General features: G+C 46.7%; 1 protein-coding gene across 1 annotated transcript in view; it reads left to right on the top strand.

Moving 5' to 3' along the window:
- Positions 1-20,677, top strand: part of mrps5 (mitochondrial ribosomal protein S5) — a gene marked incomplete at its 5' end in the record, with an annotated part of 29,809 nt that overhangs the window by 6,096 nt on the left and 3,036 nt on the right. Inside the window, 8 exons of the mRNA XM_080549313.1 lie at positions 611-736; positions 1,684-1,917; positions 5,415-5,449; positions 18,010-18,100; positions 18,256-18,302; positions 18,447-18,504; positions 19,089-19,151; positions 20,152-20,288. Coding sequence (XP_080405439.1) covers positions 611-736; positions 1,684-1,917; positions 5,415-5,449; positions 18,010-18,100; positions 18,256-18,302; positions 18,447-18,504; positions 19,089-19,151; positions 20,152-20,288 — 791 coding nt within the window. The remainder of the gene's footprint in view (positions 1-610; positions 737-1,683; positions 1,918-5,414; positions 5,450-18,009; positions 18,101-18,255; positions 18,303-18,446; positions 18,505-19,088; positions 19,152-20,151; positions 20,289-20,677) is intronic.

The following is a 20,677-nucleotide window of genomic DNA, read 5'->3' as shown; positions in this document are numbered from 1 at the left end:
GACGGGTTGTGGCAGTGTTTTCAGAAAATACTTATTTCTTGATACCCTGCCATACAAGCCAGCTTTGTGTAAAGCTTGTGAGATTGGCACATACACAGACAGACCAGTCCCAGCCATAAAGACTTGACTTGAAAGTTGCCTTTGGCCTCTTGGTAGCTTCTCTCATCAATGTCCTCCTGGCTCGGTCATCCAGATTTTCACAGGGTATGATGACTTTCTATAGGCACTGTAATTAAAATGATTAGAAATGGCTTGTTACTGGGGGAGTGGGGGGAGTGTTTCTGTTGATGTCTCTACACACGGGCCAAGCCAAGGTTTCACAGGCCATGTCAAATGAAGGGCATACGCCATTCCCCAATGATGACCAATAAGCTGGGCTCTTGTTCTGTTGGTTTGGCCTCATTGCCATTGCATGGGGCAGGGCTAGTCGTCCATTGTCTGGTAGGTAGGGGACCAGGCTTTGTTCTTTGTTCAATTGACATTCCACTTGTTTTTTCATTGAACTCAATTCTCAAAACTGGAGAGAGCTGAGAAATCGCATGCTACATTGAGGTTGCCAGAACCAGATTGGCCAATTAATCCCCCCCGTTTGTCGGTGTTATCATCGCAGTGACAGCAGAGGAGCTTTGGAGGGGAGTTCTGGCCGAGACGGGCGCCGGAGCTCGCAAGGGCCGAGGGAAGAGAACCAAAAGGAAGATGAAGAAGGATCTCAACAGAGGCCAGAACATCGGAGAAGGTAAGCTGCTGCTACCAGCTAGAGACCTCAAGTTGATGTCAAGTCAAAGTGTATCGATCATATGCACAAGATACAGGATGTAAATTGTACAATAAAAAGGTTCCAGACGCTAGTTTATACAGTAGGGTCTGACGACTGAATCTTCTCACTACTCTTCTCGAGTCTTCTAGCTAATTGAGGCTTCAGCCAATGACTCGTCTAGTTCATTTTGATTCCAACAAACGCCTTCCATTTGACCTACGTTTAGATACCAAGCCATGACTTGGTATGCCCTTTTAGCATATGGCCCGACATTACCTTTTTAAAAAACGTGGTCTTCACTGCAACTCCATGCCATTGCAAATGTTGGAGAGAGAATGAACGAACACTAATGAACCGAGATTGGTTGATAGCATACATCTTTTTGTCTCAAAGGTCAGTGGAGAAAGCTTTGACAGTTGACGGCTCGAGCTGAACGCCGTAAGCCCCGTGTAGACTGTTAATCTGTTACCATTAGAATTTTATTAATTACATTCATTAATAATGAGAGAGATCAGACCTCATTCTCTCGTCGTCTATCTCGGTGCCGTTTAAAGGGTGGAAATGAAACGAGGGTGTGTCAGTGCTGAGTTGGCTGAGCGCACAGACTGCCCCCCCCCCCCCCTCTCTCTCTCTCTCTCTGTCACTCCTGAATTTGGATTTATTTGTTGGCTGTCTGTTCAGATCCATCACACCCTAAAGATGTGCCAAGATTGGGCTTTATAATCAATGCTGTGTGTGTGTGTGTGTGTGTGTGTGTGTGTGTGTGTGTGTTTGTCAGTGTTGTGATGCTCTGTTGGTTGCACAAAATAAAGCTGAAGGACTCAATTTGAGTTTGGATAGGACAACAACAAAACAAAACAAAAAGCCTCTTCCTTTCATTAAGCATCCCTCTCTGTCTCTCTGTCTCTCTCTCCTCCCTCTCTCAGGGCGGGGGGGTTACCTCTGGCCCGGGCTGAACGCGCCCATCCTGAAAAGCGGGAACATCCAGAGCATGTCCCGCCGCGGGGAGACGGAGCAACAGGAGCTCCAGGCGGACCTCGTGCGTCAGCGGGACGAATGGGACCGCAGGAGGAAGATGAGGGTGAAGAGAGAACGAGGGTGGACCGGGAACTCCTGGGGAGGCATCAGTCTGGGAGCTCCTGACCCAGGACCCAACGGAGGTAAGGGGTGAAGGGGGGAAAAAAAAGAAGAAAATAAAATACACTATAAAAAACTAAGAAGACTGCAGGGCCTTAATAATATATAACTCGAATCAATAAGCTCTGTTAGTGAAATGGCAAGTTGTGCTCCAAATGCCAGCAGCCTCCTCAACTTGGTGCCTTTCAATCTCCGAGCCACACGCAGTAACAGCCGACTTCAATACTTCTGCCTGAAAAGGGTAAATGTCACCTGAAGCGGAGTGACAGCCAGGGAAACACAACTACCAGAGCCTGTCAGACATGAGGAAAGGTCAGCCAGATGTGACTTGGTCTGGTCTGTCAGTTTTAGGGGGAGAAGGCGAGGAAGGGATTGTGAGAGAGTGAACGAGAAGGAGGGGTGGTGAGTGAGTGATGTCGAGAATGAGGTGAGTGAGTGCGTGGAGCCTCTATAACTGTAGGTTCTGAGGGATAGCCCTGCCATGTACGGTGGCCCATTAGAACAGCATGAACGATGGTCAGGAAGATTAAACGGAAGGGACGGTGGGGATCTTTCCATATTTAGAAAGTAATCCCTCTCTCCCTCACCCTTCCAGTCTCCCAATCCTTCCCCTCCCTGTAGTGAACTTTTCACCACTCTCCCATCTGTCCCATCCACCCTTTTGAGAGCTTATTTTAGCTAAGGATGGAATAATTACAAGACAAAAAAGCTCAAACTTTTTACAACTGGATAACTCAAGAACACTGGCCTCAGTTGAGGTAGACGGTGTCCTCCTCAGTCATAGTGTTTTGTCGGGTGCACTGGCAGACTCAGAGGGGGGGCAGGGGGGGCGACCGCCCCTCCTGGTGCCCCCACGGTTGAAAAACGCCTCGCTTAAGTGCCCTTTTGAGGGGCGAAAATGCCCTTTTGAGTGGCGAAAATGAGAGGACGTGCCTTATTGGTGCCCCTCCAATGGTCTAAACTTGACCATGTGCCCCCACTGTTGGAAAACGTCGCACTAAAGTGCCCTTTTGAGTGGCAAAATGAGAGGACGTGCCCTATTGGTGCCCTTACAATGGTCTAAACTTGACCATGTGCACTGATGGGGTCCCATGTTGTGCAGTATGTGCCCTTTTTTTCTTTTCGCCCCCCCTGCCCTTCAAACAGCCTGAGTCCGCCACTGGTCGGGTGTGTCTCTGTCTCTGACTGTACTCTACTCTCCGTGAGACCGACACGATCAAATAGTGATTGTTCACCTGCCGCTCCATCTCACCCAGCTTTTTTTAAAATAAATTAATCATATTACCAAGTTCCCGTCCAGGGTCCCTTCCCGTCTGCCTCGATTTGAGTTCTGCTCCTCTCCGGTGACTTTCGGCGCTACCGAGGCTGGCGTTTGTAAACAGGCAACGCACGATACGGTCTGTAGCGGGAAGTCACGTGTGAATGGAAGAGGGAAGGAGGGACGACTTTTTTTGACATGTTATTTATTTGACAAATGACATTGTTTACACTAAAGTTCTGTCATCACTTTCGTAGCATCTTCAACCACACAGACAGTGTTTTGCTGGACAAACACTCTTAAGGCGGTTATTATATATAGCAATTAATGACGGTATTGACAAAAACAATGTGCTATTTGGTTTACGGTTTACCGTGGTTTACGGTTTAACCGTAAAAAAACAGCCAACCCTAATTCCAATTTGAGGTACTACCACTGCTACTGCTGTTTTTGCCATCCAGCTGGTCCTAGTGCCAGAGGATAGTGACCACACCAGTGGGTTTTTATATTTTTTCTTGTTAAATAAGATTGGGTTCAGGTGATCACCTAATCAGTACCTCACTAAGTAGAATGAGGTGTGCCTGTGTTGGAATTCAATAGACACTGGAATGGAATGGCTGCCATACATGTAGAAATGCTGATTTAAGAAATATTTGGAGTGGTATTTACATTTTTTCCATAGCTCTATATACACACTCACTGAACATTATTAGGAACACTATACTAATACTGGGTAGGGCCTCCCTTTGATCTCAGAACAGCCTAAATTCTTTGTGGCATTGATTTCACAAGATGTTGGAAACATTCCTTTGAGATTCTGGTCCACGATGACATGATTGCATCACGCAATTCCTGCAGATTTCTCAGAGGTACTTTCAAGCTGTGAATCTCCCGTTCTACCACATCCCAAAGGTGTTCTATTGGATTCAGACCCGGTGACTGGGAAGGCCACAGAAGAACACTGAACACATTGTCATGTTCATGAAACCAGTTTGAGACGACTTTTGCTTTGTGACGTGATGGCGCATTATCATGCTGGAAGTAGCAATTAGAATATGAGTAGGCCTACATTGTGGCCATGAAGGGATGCACATTTTCCAGGTTGGTCGTCCTGGTGCAGCGCTAGCTGAAATTATGACATTTCCTTCCCAGCCAGCCACGTCGTTCGCTAGCCCAGCTGCACTGCTCTGCCTCGTATAGTTTCTGCGGGTATAGATTGATAGATGTTTCTGCGCATATAGATTGCGGTCTGCTGTTGCAGACGGGAGCCTAAATCACAGGCAGAGATGGGACCCAAGAGTGATTGACCTTTTATCTTCACTTCTATTACCCAGGGGGGCAGCCACGCCACCCCCTCCCAGACACATGGCCAACCACATCAAGCGATGCTCTTAAATCCAGGAAATGTCACCTCCTGTCTCTGTTAGAATATGATGTCGGAGCAGCTTAGGAAAAAAACCTTGAACACTTTGAACGGGAATTCAGACAGTTTTATCTGACAAGATGTATTGGTAGTGACCATCAGACGCGGCGAAACGAATATGTTAGCCGTGAGCTTCCAAACTGCCGTTTCATATCTGTTATAGTAATCATTGGATGTCTCGTAGGTTTTCACATTAGTAAGTAAGTAAGTAAAGCTTTATTTATATAGCGCCTCTCGTACATGAAATGCAACTCAAAGCGCTATTGAACATTAATTGTACTTCTGTTTTTTTGTCCTAGACTAACAAACAATATCCCCACTCATTATGATTTCCTGTCCTGTAAAAAAGTCGATAAACAATTTTAATTTTCTCTCTCCCTTGGAGAACGCCGATTCAGCACCCCTTAATGTATCTGCCTGAAAGCTGGCTGCTAATTTCCTCTGATTCAGTCAGAGTTGGCTTTGTTGTCCGTGTTCACAATCTAATTACACATTTAATCTACGGTTTTGTTTGTTTATTTAAACTGCAATTACCTCATAAAAGCACAGATGTCAAAAATGAGAAATTGGTGCTTCTATTCTGTCTAAACAGTATGGGACCACAGCTACTCTCAGTGGGAACTATGAGGGACACAAAGGGGACCTCTTTAGTGGTGGTAGTTTCCTCTCGTGAAGGTCAAGCAAAGGTCAAGAAGTGAGAATCTATCCAAATATCAAGCTTTTGATTTAGCATCTCCAGATCTTCACCTTTCAGTCCTTTCAAATTGAAAGGATTTGGTCATACCACTGGACTCTTTTTGTATGAGTACAATATTTTTCCTTCTCTCTCTTTTTTACAGAAACATACGAAGACTTTGACTCACGTGTGATTGAGGTGAGTGCACTCAATGTCTTCAAACACTAACTAGGGGATGGGACAGCATCATCTATTAATCGATTATTTGTTCCGGAGGGTCAAATTTAATGGACAGAACTAATGTCAGTTCTGTAGCACTATTAGTTATTATGTTACTGTATCACTTTTTTGAGTGACATTTGAATGCTCTGAACCACTGCTAAACTCACTGCGGGGAGGCTCAGAGAGGGGGAGGGGAGGGCATCACCTCAATGGGCACACACTCACACACACACACACACACACACACACACACAACCATACACACACACGCACACACACTCACACATATATACACACACACACACACACACACACACACACACACACACACGCACACGCACACGCACGCACACATACATACATACATACATACATACATACATACACACACAAACAGAAACACAGAGATCCTACCAACCATGGCAAACATCAGGACAGCTCCCACCATGACTCGGCCCTTCACACACGTCACTACAGTTGGGTTGTGTCTCGCTGGTGTTGAAGGATGGTAGATGTGCTTCTTGCTCACTCACCCCCCCCCCCGCCCAGCTTTTTACCAAAAAAAATCTGCTATTTTTAACTAACCCACTATGCCTACTATCTGTCAAAGTTGTGTGGATTTTCAAAGAGAGTCGTTTTATTGGAATATAGCCTTCGAAGGACACTCGCCGCCCTAGAGAATCTCTACACTGATGGTTCTCCAACCACGCAAGCCTTTTTTTTTTTTTTACAGGATTTAGATTATAATTCACACTTTCCAAAGTTAACGAGACAGCTGACAGCTGCAAAATTCATTGGACAGATGAATCATCCCCCCGGAAAGATTCGACAGGCTACAGCCTGACCCAAATCATTGAAAAGCAGCCAACTGAAGTCCTCATTAGCATAGGCAATAGACAGGCCCGAAGATCAACGTGCTCGCACAAGGCCCAGATAAGAGTCAGAGGCGGCAGTCAAAACGCAAACAGAACAAGTGCAATCCGATATGCAGGCTCCGTCTTCACCTCAAAAATAGACTTGATTGGACTGATTGGAAACTCAGCCATCAGAAGCGGGATGGGTAAAGGGCTAGATGTATGCTACCCCCCCCTGATGAAACGGTTAGAAACAAAACAAATGATTTAGTCACACTGGTGTTGAACAGGCCCGAAAAGCAGAGAGGGCTCCCGTGGGCACACACACACAGAGCAAAGACACCAGTCAAAACGCACAGAGCTAGTACACCCTGGCACGGCCCGAAACACACACACCCCCACCTTCACCTCCAAAAGATACTTGTTGATTGGAGACTTGGCGATCAGAAACGTGAAAGGTGACATGACATATCCACTGTCTTCCTAACGCAACGGTTTCAGACACAACAAATTATTTGAAAAAGACACTGTCTGCTCATCCAGATACAAAGCGACTCATATTACACGTGGGATCAAAATGATTCCCGTAAATTGGGCTCACAAGACTTGAGCCAGCTCCTAAGCCTTAACACTTGGCTATCAGGAGCGTGCAAACTTAATTGTCATTATCAAACGTGTCATTTTACACTGCAATCTCACACACCATATCGCGCAAGATAGCGACAAAAGTCCCACGCCAAACCGGGAATAGCAGCGCTTTGAATACAGTTGCAGTAATGACAATTTTATCTATATCTTTTTATCCATTGTCTTCTTATCTTGTTAAATGTTTATCCATTTCTTTTCTTATTATCTCTTTTTCAAGATAGACCTGGCCATATTGCATACAATCTTGATAGGGATATAATATGCATACAGTCGTGATAGGGTTATAATATGTTGTCATCAGGGTTCCCCCCCCTCATATTCATTACATAGAGCTTTGATAAACGGAGCCATAACAAACTCTGGCCCAGGCAGATTCATCCTCATTATGGCGGCGCGGGGGGGGGGGGGGGGGGGTGTACAGACTGGGTTACATTTAGCCTCCACATCTAGTCATAAGAGATCTGTCCCTGTAATGATGGCTGTTTCCATTTAGGCTAATTGAGTTAGAATGGATGTAGTGGAGAGTGGCTAAATGAACAAGGATCATCCATAGAGGTTATCTACAGGGATGTGATGCACACAGCTACTGAGATCTGAAATCCACCCCCTGGCATGAAAGGCCTGTAGTGAAGTCAATCTGTACCTAATAATAATAATAATAACTTTAATGTATATAGCGCCTTTCAAAAAGCCCAAGGACAGGGGAATGATCGGACAGACAAAAACAGAAAACAAACAAAACAAAACTGAAACAATAACTAGGGGCCAAAGGCCATCCAGTTTTGAGGGCTAGTTTGAAGGAGTCCAGGGTGGGGGCGTTGCGGATCACTGTAGGGAGGGAGTTCCAGAGGGTAGGTGCGGCCTACAGGAATTGACTCCATATCTCACACACAAATCTGTGCCGCGCGTACACAACACACAAGAGACACACACACACACACACCTCTCTCTCTCTCTCCCTCTGGCTCTGTAATTCCACTGTGATTTATAGGCGGAGACGTAGTTGTTGCAGTTTCATTTTTCATCCCTGACTCAGTTGCATAATCCACGGTGGAGGTTTTAGATTAAGAAATAATGCAGTATTCTGCAAATTGAAAACCCTGCTTGTACCCGAACAATGAGTTTAAGTACGGATACATCCAATTTTAAGACTTTTAAGGAAGATACATGTTTGGTGGTGTATGAAAATGTACGTTATTTATTACAGGTTTTCACGGTTCCAATAACATTTCATTATTCCCTGTAAGGCAAATGAAGATGGCATTGTTAATACACAAACGCTCACATAGACTAATGTCTAAACGCGTGTGTGTGTGTGTGTGTGTGTGTGTCTGTGTCTGTGTCTGTGTGCGTCTGTGTGCGTGCGTGCGTGCGTGCGGGCGGTTCAGTGTTCACTGCTCTTATTAAGGAATTGTGTGAATATGTGTCACTTGTGGGCTGTCCAGCCGCCCAGCCACCTGGCAGATGTGACGAGTCTATCAACTGAAAGGCACAGCAGAAGCCTGTACACACACACACACACACACACACACACACACACACACACACGGCGTCCATCTTGGCTCCATGCCATCTCTCTCAGTGTGACTCTTTCTGAAATTGAAGCAGACCACATCAATACATGGAAGGCTAATTACACTACTCAGGTTCTGCCTATAACACACTTTTGTTGTTGAACCGGACGTGTGTGGGGAGGGGGTGGAGAGGTGGGTGTGCGTGTGGGTGGGAGGGTGTGTGTGTGTGTGTGTGTGTGTGTGTGTGGGGGGGTGTGTGGGTGTGTGTGTGTGTGTGTGTGTGTGTGTGTGTGGGTGTGTGGGTGTGTGTGTGTGTCTGTGTCTGTGTCTGTGTCTGTGTCTGTGTCTGTGTCTGTGTCTGTGTGTCTGTGGGTGTGGGTGTGGGTGTGGGTGTGGGTGTGGGTGTGGGTGTGGGTGTGTTCTCCCACCTGTGATATATAGTTCTTAAGCAGCACTCAACTGGTTAATGTCCTGTGCGTGTCACACTGTTAATCCTCCAACTTCTATGTACGTGCTTCCCTTTTAACAAGCGATTTATAACACAGCACCACGGTCACACACTGGTCCTCCGGACTTTGATGGATGGGTTTATGAGTTTCATCTCCCCTAAACATTTGCTTTAATGAAATTAGCCACTTCCTGGAAAGAGGGGATGTTCTCCCAAGGACAAGACGCCATTAGTGAGATGCTGGCTAGACGAGAAGGGGAGAGAAGACTTGCATAAGAAATTAAGATGGAATTGTTCCAATATCACAGATACACAGGACCCATAATGCTATCTCATCTCATTATAGAGGATAGAGGATGCGTGTGTGTCCATATATAAATATATACAGGGTTCCCACGGGTCCTTGAAATCCTTGAAAGTTTGTGAATTTGAGAAAAGAAAATCAAGGCCTTAAACGTTTTTGAAAATAGACATGGGTCATTGAAAGTGCTTGAATTCCCCCCTCTCTCTCTCTCTAAAAAAAAATATATGTATTACATATTTTTTTTTACATAATTATAGTAGATAATAGTCTCTGTATTGCTTAACTTAAGACAGTAACTTTACACATATTTCACAATATGTTTTTTTGCTGTGCTGTGGTAGAGAAGGCAAGAGACCATCTAGTGTTCACACATTCAAGCCTCTCTTTTTAATTGTTGTCTGTGAGCGGATAGTTCCTATTCTATCAATTCTCATCTAAATCTGTCTCAAACTATACCGTGTTGGGTCCTTGAATTTGAGGGAATTGAGTCTTGAAAGTCCTTGAAAAGTGCTTGAATTTGATGTTTCAGAAGGTGTGGGAACCCTGTATATATATATATATGTTACGGTACATGTGGGAATACGGTACATGTGGGAAAACTAGGGTTAGGGTTAGGTGCTACGTCGACTTGGTACATGCTGGCATGTCTAACCCTAACCCTAACCCTAACCCTAGCACCCTAGCACCTAACCCTAGTTTTCCCACGTACCGTATTCCCACATGTACCATAACATATATACATCTGTTGGAACTTGGAAGTGTGTAAACTAAACAACCTTAAAAGTATACTCAAAAGTCCAAAGTTGTGTGTACTTTTTTTTTTTCTTTTCTTATTTATTTTCTGGAAGACTCCACACACACTAGGTAGTTGTTTGTGTTTTTCTCCACCTGTAGTGTGTCTGCTACGTACTGTGGCTCAGTGATTCTACACAGCATGCACATAGTGAAGTGGTGAGCAGTACTTCAGCCCCATGTTGTTGATGAGTAAACTTTCCACCAGAGATCCTCAGGGAGCAATGCCCCAGTCTCATATATTTCATTTTATTGACAGATACAGTAGAGATTTAGACAGGAAGGATGGGTGAGAGAGAGAGAGGAGGGATGACATGCAGGATATGTCCCCGGCCGGAATCGAACCGGGGACCCTGCGGTTACATGGTCAACGCTTAACCCGCTACGCCACCTAAGCGCCCCAATGCCCCAGTCTCATACCCGCCCGTGTATAGACCCAGTCAGTCTGGCACCCTCCGACACAATTCAGTATCCACCCCATTCTTAATCAGCATACCAGCAGCTGTAGAGTAGAGGGGGGGGGGGGTCGTCAGTGAACGCATTGCCACACAATCTGTCCTCTCTCTTTGTGATGCGTGGCGCCTTGACACCTCCCACCAGCACTTCCAGGATATCGCTTAACCCGCCCCAGCACCGCACCCCCACCAGCGTAACTTTGCGATTTGATGACTTAATACATGTGTAATTAACTTATCGCAATTATCGCTTTTTTTCGCTTTGCAGTCCAATAATTAACACTTTAAAATGAATTTTAGTGGAGAAGTGATTTCCCGCAGTAGCAGCACCTGCTAACTCGAAGGTAAATCGATAGAAGGCTTACCAGGCGCCGTGTTTACTCTTAATTGTATTCGGGGTGAATAGCTAAAAGATCTCATGCCGTCAGCTTTTCCCCTGTGCTGATAAGCGGGGAGAGGCTTGGTGTTCTTTCCTCTTTCTCTCACTCTTGGAACATTGTAGTCAGTCTTATTGTACTATACCCAGTTGAGTTTCCTCCTCGTCTTTAACGCGCAGACACACACACCCACACACACACACACACACACACACACACACACACACACACATTTGAATACTTTATTTGGTTCCACAAATCATATTACACAAACAGGGAATCAAATATTTCGGGGCTAAGCAGCACTGAACACTCAAGGGTACACATAACACCTCCTTCTCCACACGGCCAAGCTGCCAATAATAGCTGAGACAGAGCAAAATTTGGCAACCTGTTTGGCCTTTCTTTTAGACATTGCAGCAATTCTCAGACCCCTCATGGTGCATTTATATACATGGCCCAGACTTCCAAATACAAGTATGCTGAATTTACACTTGTACCCCAGGGTTTCCGTTAACCGGTAATTACCGGTCTTTGTCCGGTAAAATTAATTGAAGTCCGACAAATTGAAAACTCGTCGGACATAATGTCCGGTGAAAATAATTCCCTCTAACCATTTTCAGCTGAGCACCAAACACACACACGCAACACTGCCCGAGAGAGAAGGACCCGCCCCCTTTAGTTAGCCTATAGGCTATAGGCTAACTAAAGGGGGCGGGTCCTTCTCTCTCGGGCAGTGTTGAGTGTGTGTTTGGTGCTCAGCTGAAAATGGTGTCCCGAAGCGGAGCGCTTTAACTTTATCGCACAATAACAAGGATAACAAACGAAACGGACAACATTTACACTAAGATGGAGACAAACTTCAGCGATATGATCTAACAGCCGGTCTTCAGGACGACATACAGACCCGTATGAGCTTACAGGGCTATCCCCTATCTAACTGAGAAAAGGCATAGCCTAGGCTGTAACATCGAACGGAAATTAGCCTATACGCATTGCAAGTTAATTTAATTATTTTCAAAGAGTTTTATTCTATTTTATTTTATCTGATAAAAGGCATATGAACGGAAATTAGGCTAGCCATGTCACGCCAGAAGCCTACATGCTTGCACTGTTACTGTTCAATAAAATGTTATACATCTAGACATTGTGGTATTTCTTTATATACGTATCCCAGACTGCCTATCAATTGTTTCTCAATAAACAGTTATGTTCTCCCCATTGTCATACTCCCGAGCTAAACGAAATGCCTTCCCAACCAGCGAGACCTGGTTATAGAAATGACGTTGTTTTATTGATTTTAAAAAAGGGTAAAACTGGAAAGAGAAAATAGAAAACTCACATTAATCCCAAACAATTTAACAAACTTCAGTTAACGTAATGTGGAGTCCGTTCATTGATCGATGCTGTCTGTTCAGTTCCCAGTGAGGCGCCCGTTCAGCGCTGGACCCGTTCAGCGCTGGATTTGACGCATGGCATAGCGTGCATGCGTCAAATCATGTTATATTATTATATATTATATAGCTCGCATCTAATCGTATCGGATGAGAAGTAGACATTAAATGGCATATATAGGCCGCTACACAACAGTAATCACCGCGACAAACAGCTATATTAGATTTGAAGAAAAAAAATTATGATTTTGAAAAAAAAAAAATTTGTTATATTTTAATATGATGACCGGAATATATCACGTTTGTCCGGTAAATCGAATTCTTCCCGGACACGATGTCCGACGGCAAATTTTTCTAACGGAAACCCTGTTGTACCCAAAGCTAGCTGGTTATCGTACTAAGTAGTGGTTGGTATTTGATATACTTGTCCTGGAAAGTCTGGTCCATGTACAGGTCAAAGGGGTAGCCTACTTCTACAATCAGCACCTCCTTGTGGCTGGTGTCAACAAAGACAACATCAGGTGTATTTGGGATGTTGGCAAAAACGTCATTGGTAAAACCAAACCCCACACACACACACACACACACACACACACACACGCACACACACACACACACACACACACACACACACACAGTGAAGACTCAAGGCTCTCGCCTAGTACAGTAAGTGCAGGTAGGTGTTGTTAAAAACAGGGTATGGGCTCATAGTTGTTGTTGGGTTGGAAACAAGGATTCAAGGCTTCAGCGTTTGTCTGATTCAGAATAGGTCTGGGTCCCGGTTTGTTGGTTTGTTTGTTTGTTTGTTTTTCTGGGTTAGGGGCAGTTCTGAGGTCAGTGTTGTGTTGGACATACAGCCCGGCATTAATTGGATGGTGTCACAGCTTCACATCAGCTGTGTCCATCTGTCCTGTCCACCACTGTCCCCTCCACCCCCAGTGTGTGCCACTGCTGTGGCCTCAGATAGGGGTGGGCACTGGGGCTGAGGGGGGGCACTTTCCTGGCCAGATGCTGGCCCTGGCGGAGGGCTATGCCCACTTCCTTGGGGGAGGGAGAGTGAGAGGAGGAACTGGAGGGTGAGAGAGAGAGCGAGCGAGGGAGGGGGGAAGGGGAGAGAGAGAGAGAGAGAGAGGGAAACAGGGATGGAGAGGGAGACAGATGAAAGGACAGGGTTGGAATGGGATAGTCTGTGAGTGAGTGAGTGAGTTCTCATTTTACTGGAGGTGGGGGACGACCAATTCATTTGTGTGTGTGTGTGTGTGTGTGTGTGTGTGTGTGTGTGTGTTTGTGTGTGTGTTGGGGTAACTGCTGGGGAACGAATAGGGAGGTGACGGGTAGACGATCTACGATGGGTGTGTGTGTGTGTGTGTGTGTGTGTGTGTGTGTGTGTGTGTGTGTTCTTACTGAAGGAGAGAGTGAGTGTGTGTGTGTGTGTGTGTGTGTGTGTGTGTGTGTGTGTGTTGGGGTAACTCTGCTGGGGAACGAATAGGCAGGTGACAGGTAGACGATCTACGATGGGTGTGTGTGTGTGTGTGTGTGTGTGTGTGTGTGTGTGTGTGTGTGTGTGTGTGTGTGTGTGTGTGTGTGTGGGTAGATGCAGGTGTAGGCTGGGACGAGCGGTGACTAAGCTGCGGCTTTTGGGTGTGTGTGTGGGGACTGCGAGGCTGTGTGGTGTGTGTGTGTGGGGACTGCGAGGCTGTGTGGTGTGTGTGTGGGGACTGCGAGGCTGTGTGGTGTGTGTGTGTGGGGACTGCGAGGCTGTGTGGTGTGTGTGTGTGGGGACTGCGAGGCTGTGTGGTGTGTGTGTGTGGGGACTGCGAGGCTGTGTGGTGTGCATGTCGTCGGCCGGTACGGGGGGGAGAGGAGTGTAGCTGGTGCCTGGTGGTGAGAATTATGGTCCTCCGCTGTGCCAATTGCCAATCAGCCGGAGCAGATGGCCCTGTATGCCACTGTTACAGCAACAGCATGCTAGTGGGAGGCCAATTACTGAGTCCTCTGACTCATAGGTGGCAACGCAGGTGTCTCTGTGTGTCTTACAGACATTTCTGCCTGCTTGGATGTCATGACATCCCACCACCTCAAGCTCAACCATAACGTACTTTTACTCTTCCTCTCTGGAGAAGTCGGCCCCTCTCTAAGACTTCTCAATCACAGGTGAAAAGCTCGACGGTGACCTCCGTCCCAGACAAGCCAAGAACCTTGGGGTCATCCATCCTCGACAACCACTTATCTTGTGCGGCGAATCCACTTATCTTGGCTCCCAGTAGCAGCTTGCGTCAGATTTAAGACCCTGGTGCTCGCCTACTGGCAGCAAAGGGAACTGCCCCCCTCCTACATGTAAGCAATGGTCAGCTCCCAAACACCTGCCCGCCCGGTCACTCCGCTCTTCCACCTCTGCTGGCCGACTGGCACCACCTCCGTCTCTACGTGGAGCAGTCTCGCTACCCGGTCACAACTTTTCACTGTCCTGTCGCCCCGCTGGTGGAACGAGCTTCCCACTGCTGTCAGTGACTGCGGAGTCAATCCCTGTCTTCTGCTGTGGACTGAAGACCTCCATCCTTTCTCCTGTATGTTTCTGTCCTTCTGGATTTGGGCCCTCTCTCCTGCAGTAGACTGCCATCTCTAATCATCAAACCCCTCCTCAGAGAGTGATGGAGAGAGAGAGAGAGAGAGAGAGAGAGAGAGAGAGAGAGAGAGAGAGAGAGAGAGAGAGAGAGAGAGAGAGAGAGAGAGAGAGAGAGAGAGAGAGAGAGAGAGAGAGAGAGAGAGAGAGAGAGAGAGAGAGAGAGAGAGAGAGAGAGAGAGAGAGAGAGAGAGAGAGAGAGAGAGAGAGAGAGAGAGAGAGAGAGAGAGAGGGAGGGAGGGAGGGAGGGAGGGAGGGAGGGAGGGAGGGAGGGAGAGAGAGAGACTGATGAATTTGCTCTGAGAGATTGGGTTTAAAGGGGGATCAGAGGTAAGGTTCTTTAAGTTCATGATCTGTATGTTTGGTTCTGACCCAACCCACATACTACTGGGGTTGGATGTTGACCCTGCAGCAACTATTATCCCGTGTGTGTGTGTGTGTGCGTGTGCGTGCAACTCCTGCTGCTCATTTCGCTCTTGCCTTTCAATTACACCTCTACTAGCACCTGACAGCACAAACAGTCAAACGCTTACACACACACACACACACACACACACACACACACACACACACACACACAAACACTGAGGTGAGCACAGAAGACACGGAAACGGCCTGCAACCTCAAACAACCCAGTGATTGATTCTACCTGCTGCTCATTCCAGCAGTAGGCAATCAATATTACAATTGAAGTTGCAACATGTTGCAACAAGGGAACAATCTGTCTATCACAGAGAAAAGTTACATTTAATAATATTATTGATTCTGGTTAACATGATGAGCAACACAGAGACCGTGTAGACAGAGAGTAACTGCGTCCATGTGCACGGTGCACAGTCATCGTCAGAGAGCTCCGTTCTAGGTTTAGTTCCACAGGACTCCGCAAGCAGAGTCATGAATGCAGCTACACAGGTGGAGACGGCCTCTGACAGTGCAGCTGAAGCGGCAACGCTGTTCACACATAACTTCACAATCACTTTCTTTCTTTTTTTTCTTCATATTTGTACATTTTATTAGACAGATACAGTGAAGACAGACAGGAAAGTAAGGAGAAGAAGAGAGAGAGGGCATGTCAGCAGGGCATGGGGCCGGATTCGAACCCATGCCGACATGGGCATGTGTGTGCACTGTAGACCACGGTGCTAGACCACTGGACCTCCCCAGGCCACCACAATCACTTTCTATCGCATGTCTTGTTGGTTCTCCCTCTTCTCATTCAACTCTCCACTCACTGGGTGTGTGTCGGGGTATGTGGGTGTGTGTGTGGGTATGTGGGTGTGTGTGTGGTGGGTATGTGGGTGTGTGTGTGGATATGTGGGTGAGTGTGGATGGGTGAACAAGCAATGGTTAGTTCTCGAACTTGTGGCAGAAAAAAGGGACGGGAGAAAACCAACTCACCCCACGTCACTGACATGCAGATTCGCACACAGATTCTCTCTCTCTCCCTCTCTCTCTCTCTCTACCACCCTGAATGATCTCTCTCTCTCTCTCTCTCTCTCTCTCTCTCTCTCTCTACCACCCTGAATGATTCTCTCTCTCTCTCCCTCTCTCCCTGTCTCTCTCTCTACCACCCTGAATGATTCTCTCTCTCCCTCCCTCACTCTCTCCCTGTCTCTCTCTCTCTGACATGCAGTATTATCACAGGACAGTTCAGCGAATTATGGTAGGTCGTTTGCAGTGGAATTCTTACAGACATTCTTTACGGACATCCAGATGTCTTTATGGATCGGCACGGGGTTAGGAACACAGACGACCTCTGTAATTATTACATTATTATATTATGTCATTATAATTATGATTACATTGTTACCAGAGGTCCCCAGATAATACTAATCCCATCTTAATAGAGCTTAAGTCTAACCCGTGGCCTTGTTCCCCTTACCCTGTGATGATATGCTCATACTGCCCCCTGCTGCCTCTGAATTGGAACTGCAGCTCGTAAATCAAACCACAGGGGAACCGAGCAAATGGACAGGAAAGGGCAGCATTCATCTATTTATGCTCATCGATTGACCTCTTAAATCTTGAGAGGGTGTCTAGGAGGGATGAGATGGGCTTTCTCCCTAGGGGCAGACGCAGACACACACACACACACACACACACACACACACACACACACATTATGCTCTGACTGTCTTGTCGCACACAAACACTCACATACGCTGACTCTCTCTCAGTCCGAGTCTCTTTCTTCCTCACTCTCTCACACACACAAACACAAACACACACACACACAAACACCATCCCTGACGCTAAAAGGAACTTTACTCAAAAAACATGGACACAAAGTGGACAGAGAAGCAACCACTCTGGCCTTGAAGGGGAGATCAAACCGTCTTAAAAGCAATGGTTTAAAAAGCCAGGCTTAATTGTACCCTCGGCTCTATTCTTAGATGAAACCAGGTGAAACAAGCCCGTGGGTCTGGGTTCCGTTAGTTCATTCCATGGGCCAGTCCTCTGCTTCATCCTAAGATGTCTCTCACTCGCATTCCACTAGTGTCACAAACCTGAGCTGTTAGACATTGCAGGTCTCCAGGTAATGTTCTTTAATGCTGGTCTGCAGTTAATACGTTATTCTGTGCTGGTCTGCAGTTAATACGTTACTTAGTCAGAAAGCTGTGTTATTTGAAGCTGGTCTCCTTCGATTCAATTCCCTGACTCATGAGAGATGTTTAGTGGTCCAGCTGGGTTTCAACGAACCGCAAATCTACGTTTGTCAGATGCTTTTGGTCTGACCTCAAAGATGATTAGTGTTAAGACTCCCAACCCCCTCCATCAGTCGTGTAGCTCCAGCACAATTCTAAATGAATGGGATGTGCACCGTCGAATTTGATTTTTTTCAGTGCCAATCTTTCCCTTTGGGGGTTGAGGCATAACCGGATAGCTTGATCCACACACCCGACCATGTGGGACTCGCATCAGACTAACTTTGAGATCTGAAAGCATCTGTCAAAAGGAGATTTTGGAGTGTACTGTCCTTTTAACAAGGGGGGGGTTTGTGTGTGATGACCTGGCTCTTCACGTTCCATCATAGCTGTCTCCTGTGGATGCTCCTAACCTGTAATGTTGTTGTTGTTGTTGTTGTAGTAATCATAATCTCCATTGTTGTTGTTTGTTTGATTGACAGGTGAAGAGCGTGTTCAACATGACGGCCAAAGAGGGCAGGAAGAGGTCTATTAGCTGCCTGGTTGCCGTCGGCAACGGGAACGGAGCCGCAGGTGAGACAAAGTTGAATGTGTCACATTTTGCGAACCGCCGATCTGCCGACCTTGCAATCATTAGACACCTCCTGCGCCACAGCCGCCCACCTAAAATATTCAGTAAATCGGCATTTGATACATACTTTTTTCTCTTTCTTTTCTTTTTCCTGCAGGTTTTGCGTTGGGTAAAGCAGCCGATCGTACCACTGCACTTAGAAAGGTAACAGACTTGGCTTTGCCCTGACCCACTAAACACCCCGCTGCGGTGACAGACACAGTAGGGTTTTAATTATGGACGAGGTTGTGCTTAAATGTTTTTTTTTACTCTGAACCACATTTGGCTTCTTTTCTGTTCACTCTGCAGGCAAAGAACAGAGCTGTGCACTATCTGTACTACATAGAGAGATACAACGACCACACCAGTAAGTGTGTGTGTGGGTGGGTGTGGGTGTGTCTGTGTGTGTGTGGGTGTGGGTGTGAGTGTGAGTGTGGGTGTGGGTGGGTGTGGGTGTGTGTGTGTGGGTGTGGGTGTGAGTGTGGGTGTGGGGGTGTGTGGGTGGGTGTGTGTGTGTGTGTGTGTGGGTGTGTGTGTGTGTGTGTGTGTGTGTGTATATACACACTCAGTCGTCCTGTCAGTCATCTGTCAGTCGTCCACAAGTCAGCCACAGATAAGAGGAAGTCGCCCCCTGAGGCTGTAAGTCACCTTTAGGTCATCAGGAGGTGAAATGCCGGGAGGGAGAGAGGGGGAGAGAGAGGGAGAGAGAGAGAGAGAGAGAGGAAGATCATTTAAGGTAGTAGAGAGAGAGAGAGAGGGAGGGAGGGAGAGAGGGAGGGAGAGAGAGAGATCATTCAGGGTGGTAGAGAGAGAGAGGGAGAGAGACAGGGAGAGAGGGAGAGAGAGAGAGAGAGATCATTCAGGGGGGCAGAGAGGAACTGGCTGTGACGAGCGTAATGATGACAGCAGGAGGACAGACTAACCCCCGAACCTTCTCTTTGTTTCCATCAGTCTACCATGACATCAAATCCACCTGCAAGAGGACCACGCTGCAGATGAAGAAACAGAATAAAGGTAGGATAAAGTGCGTGCGTGCGTGTCATATGTGTCTGTGGGGAACATGGCGCGTTCTGGCCTGCAGAGGGAGCCAGACTGCCGTTGGAGGGGGAATAATGGGCTGATCACTGACACCTGTCCGTAATCAGCCCATTATTCCCCTCCAACGGCAGTCTGGCTCCCTCTGCAGGCCAGAACGCGCCATGTTCCCCACAGTGTCATAGCCAAGGATGTCCTTACCTGCCATGTAACAGCCAGAGGACCAACATGCTGATGAGAGCTGACCTGACAGAGCCCTGAGCCTTTGTCATTGAGATGATATCATGACATGCTGATGTCATACGCCTACTCAAACAGAGACACACACACACACACACACTCTCATGTTCTGTATGTAAACCGAATATCTGTGAAATAATAATAATAATAATAATAATACATTTATTTTATAAGGCGCCTTTCAAGGCACTCAAGGTCGCCGTACTACAAATTTAAAAAACGGTTACAAAATTCAAATACAATTAAAAATCAGAGGAGAAATATACAGTACATACATAGTTAGCAGCAGAGCAACAAAATCAGACAATAATGAAATATTATGTCATCGAAATGTAATTGACACCCCTCCCACTTAAAAGAAAAACTTTCCCTCACACACCCATAGAGGGCGCTTGGCTCTTATGTAAGGGGTTCTGAAACCCCCAGAGAGGGGGGGGTCGTACACACTGGAGCCTCCAGCTGGAAGGGGAGGACGGATCCTCTGCGCTCACATGCAACACGACCTTGTGTCTCTACAGACCCTGGAGGCTACATCTCTAGAGGACACACACACACACACACACACACACACACACACACACACACACACACACACACACACACACACACACAGCTTTGGTGAATTTGTGCACCACCCTCCCTGAGTATACTGTATGAAATTGATTGTGAGATTGTTCACAACAATGTGTGTGTGTGTGTGTCTGTGTGTCTGTGTGTGTGTCTGTGTGCGTGTGTGTAGGTTACGGCCTGCACTGTCACCGAGCGGTCATCACCATCTGTAAGCTGATCGGCGTACAGGACATGTACGCCAAGGTGGAAGGCTCCGTCAATCTGCTCAACATCACCAGGGCTCTGTTCACTGGACTGGCGAGTCAGGTGAGCCTACAGTCACTCAAACTTGCCCTCTAACCAATTCCAGAAACTCGGTTTTTATTTTGTTGTTGTTGTTGTCGTTCTCATTAGCCAACCTGGGGGCCATTCCACTAAAGGTGGATCAGTTTAGCTGCGCTATAAATAAATGCGGCGCTCAGGCAACTCGAGATTGGAATTCAAGCCTCAGGTGATTCCTCGAACGAGGATCAGCCTTGTGTCATCAGTGTTCACAGAAGACAGGCTTACAAATCTTCGATATGGGCGCGTGCACGCAGACATAAAAAGCCCTGAAGTGTCGATCTGTCGAAATGAAGATACTCCACTCTGCAGGGGTACTACATTTGCGCAGCATTCCGAATTATTGATTTTTATGAAGACGGAAAAATAAGATG

The sequence above is a fragment of the Nansenia antarctica genome, assembly GCF_963989245.1.
Source record: "Nansenia antarctica genome assembly, chromosome: 19".
In the NCBI taxonomy this organism is placed as follows: domain Eukaryota; kingdom Metazoa; phylum Chordata; class Actinopteri; order Argentiniformes; family Microstomatidae; genus Nansenia; species Nansenia antarctica.
Note: the sequence above shows the minus strand (reverse complement) of the source record. Positions and strands in the feature narration are given on the sequence as shown.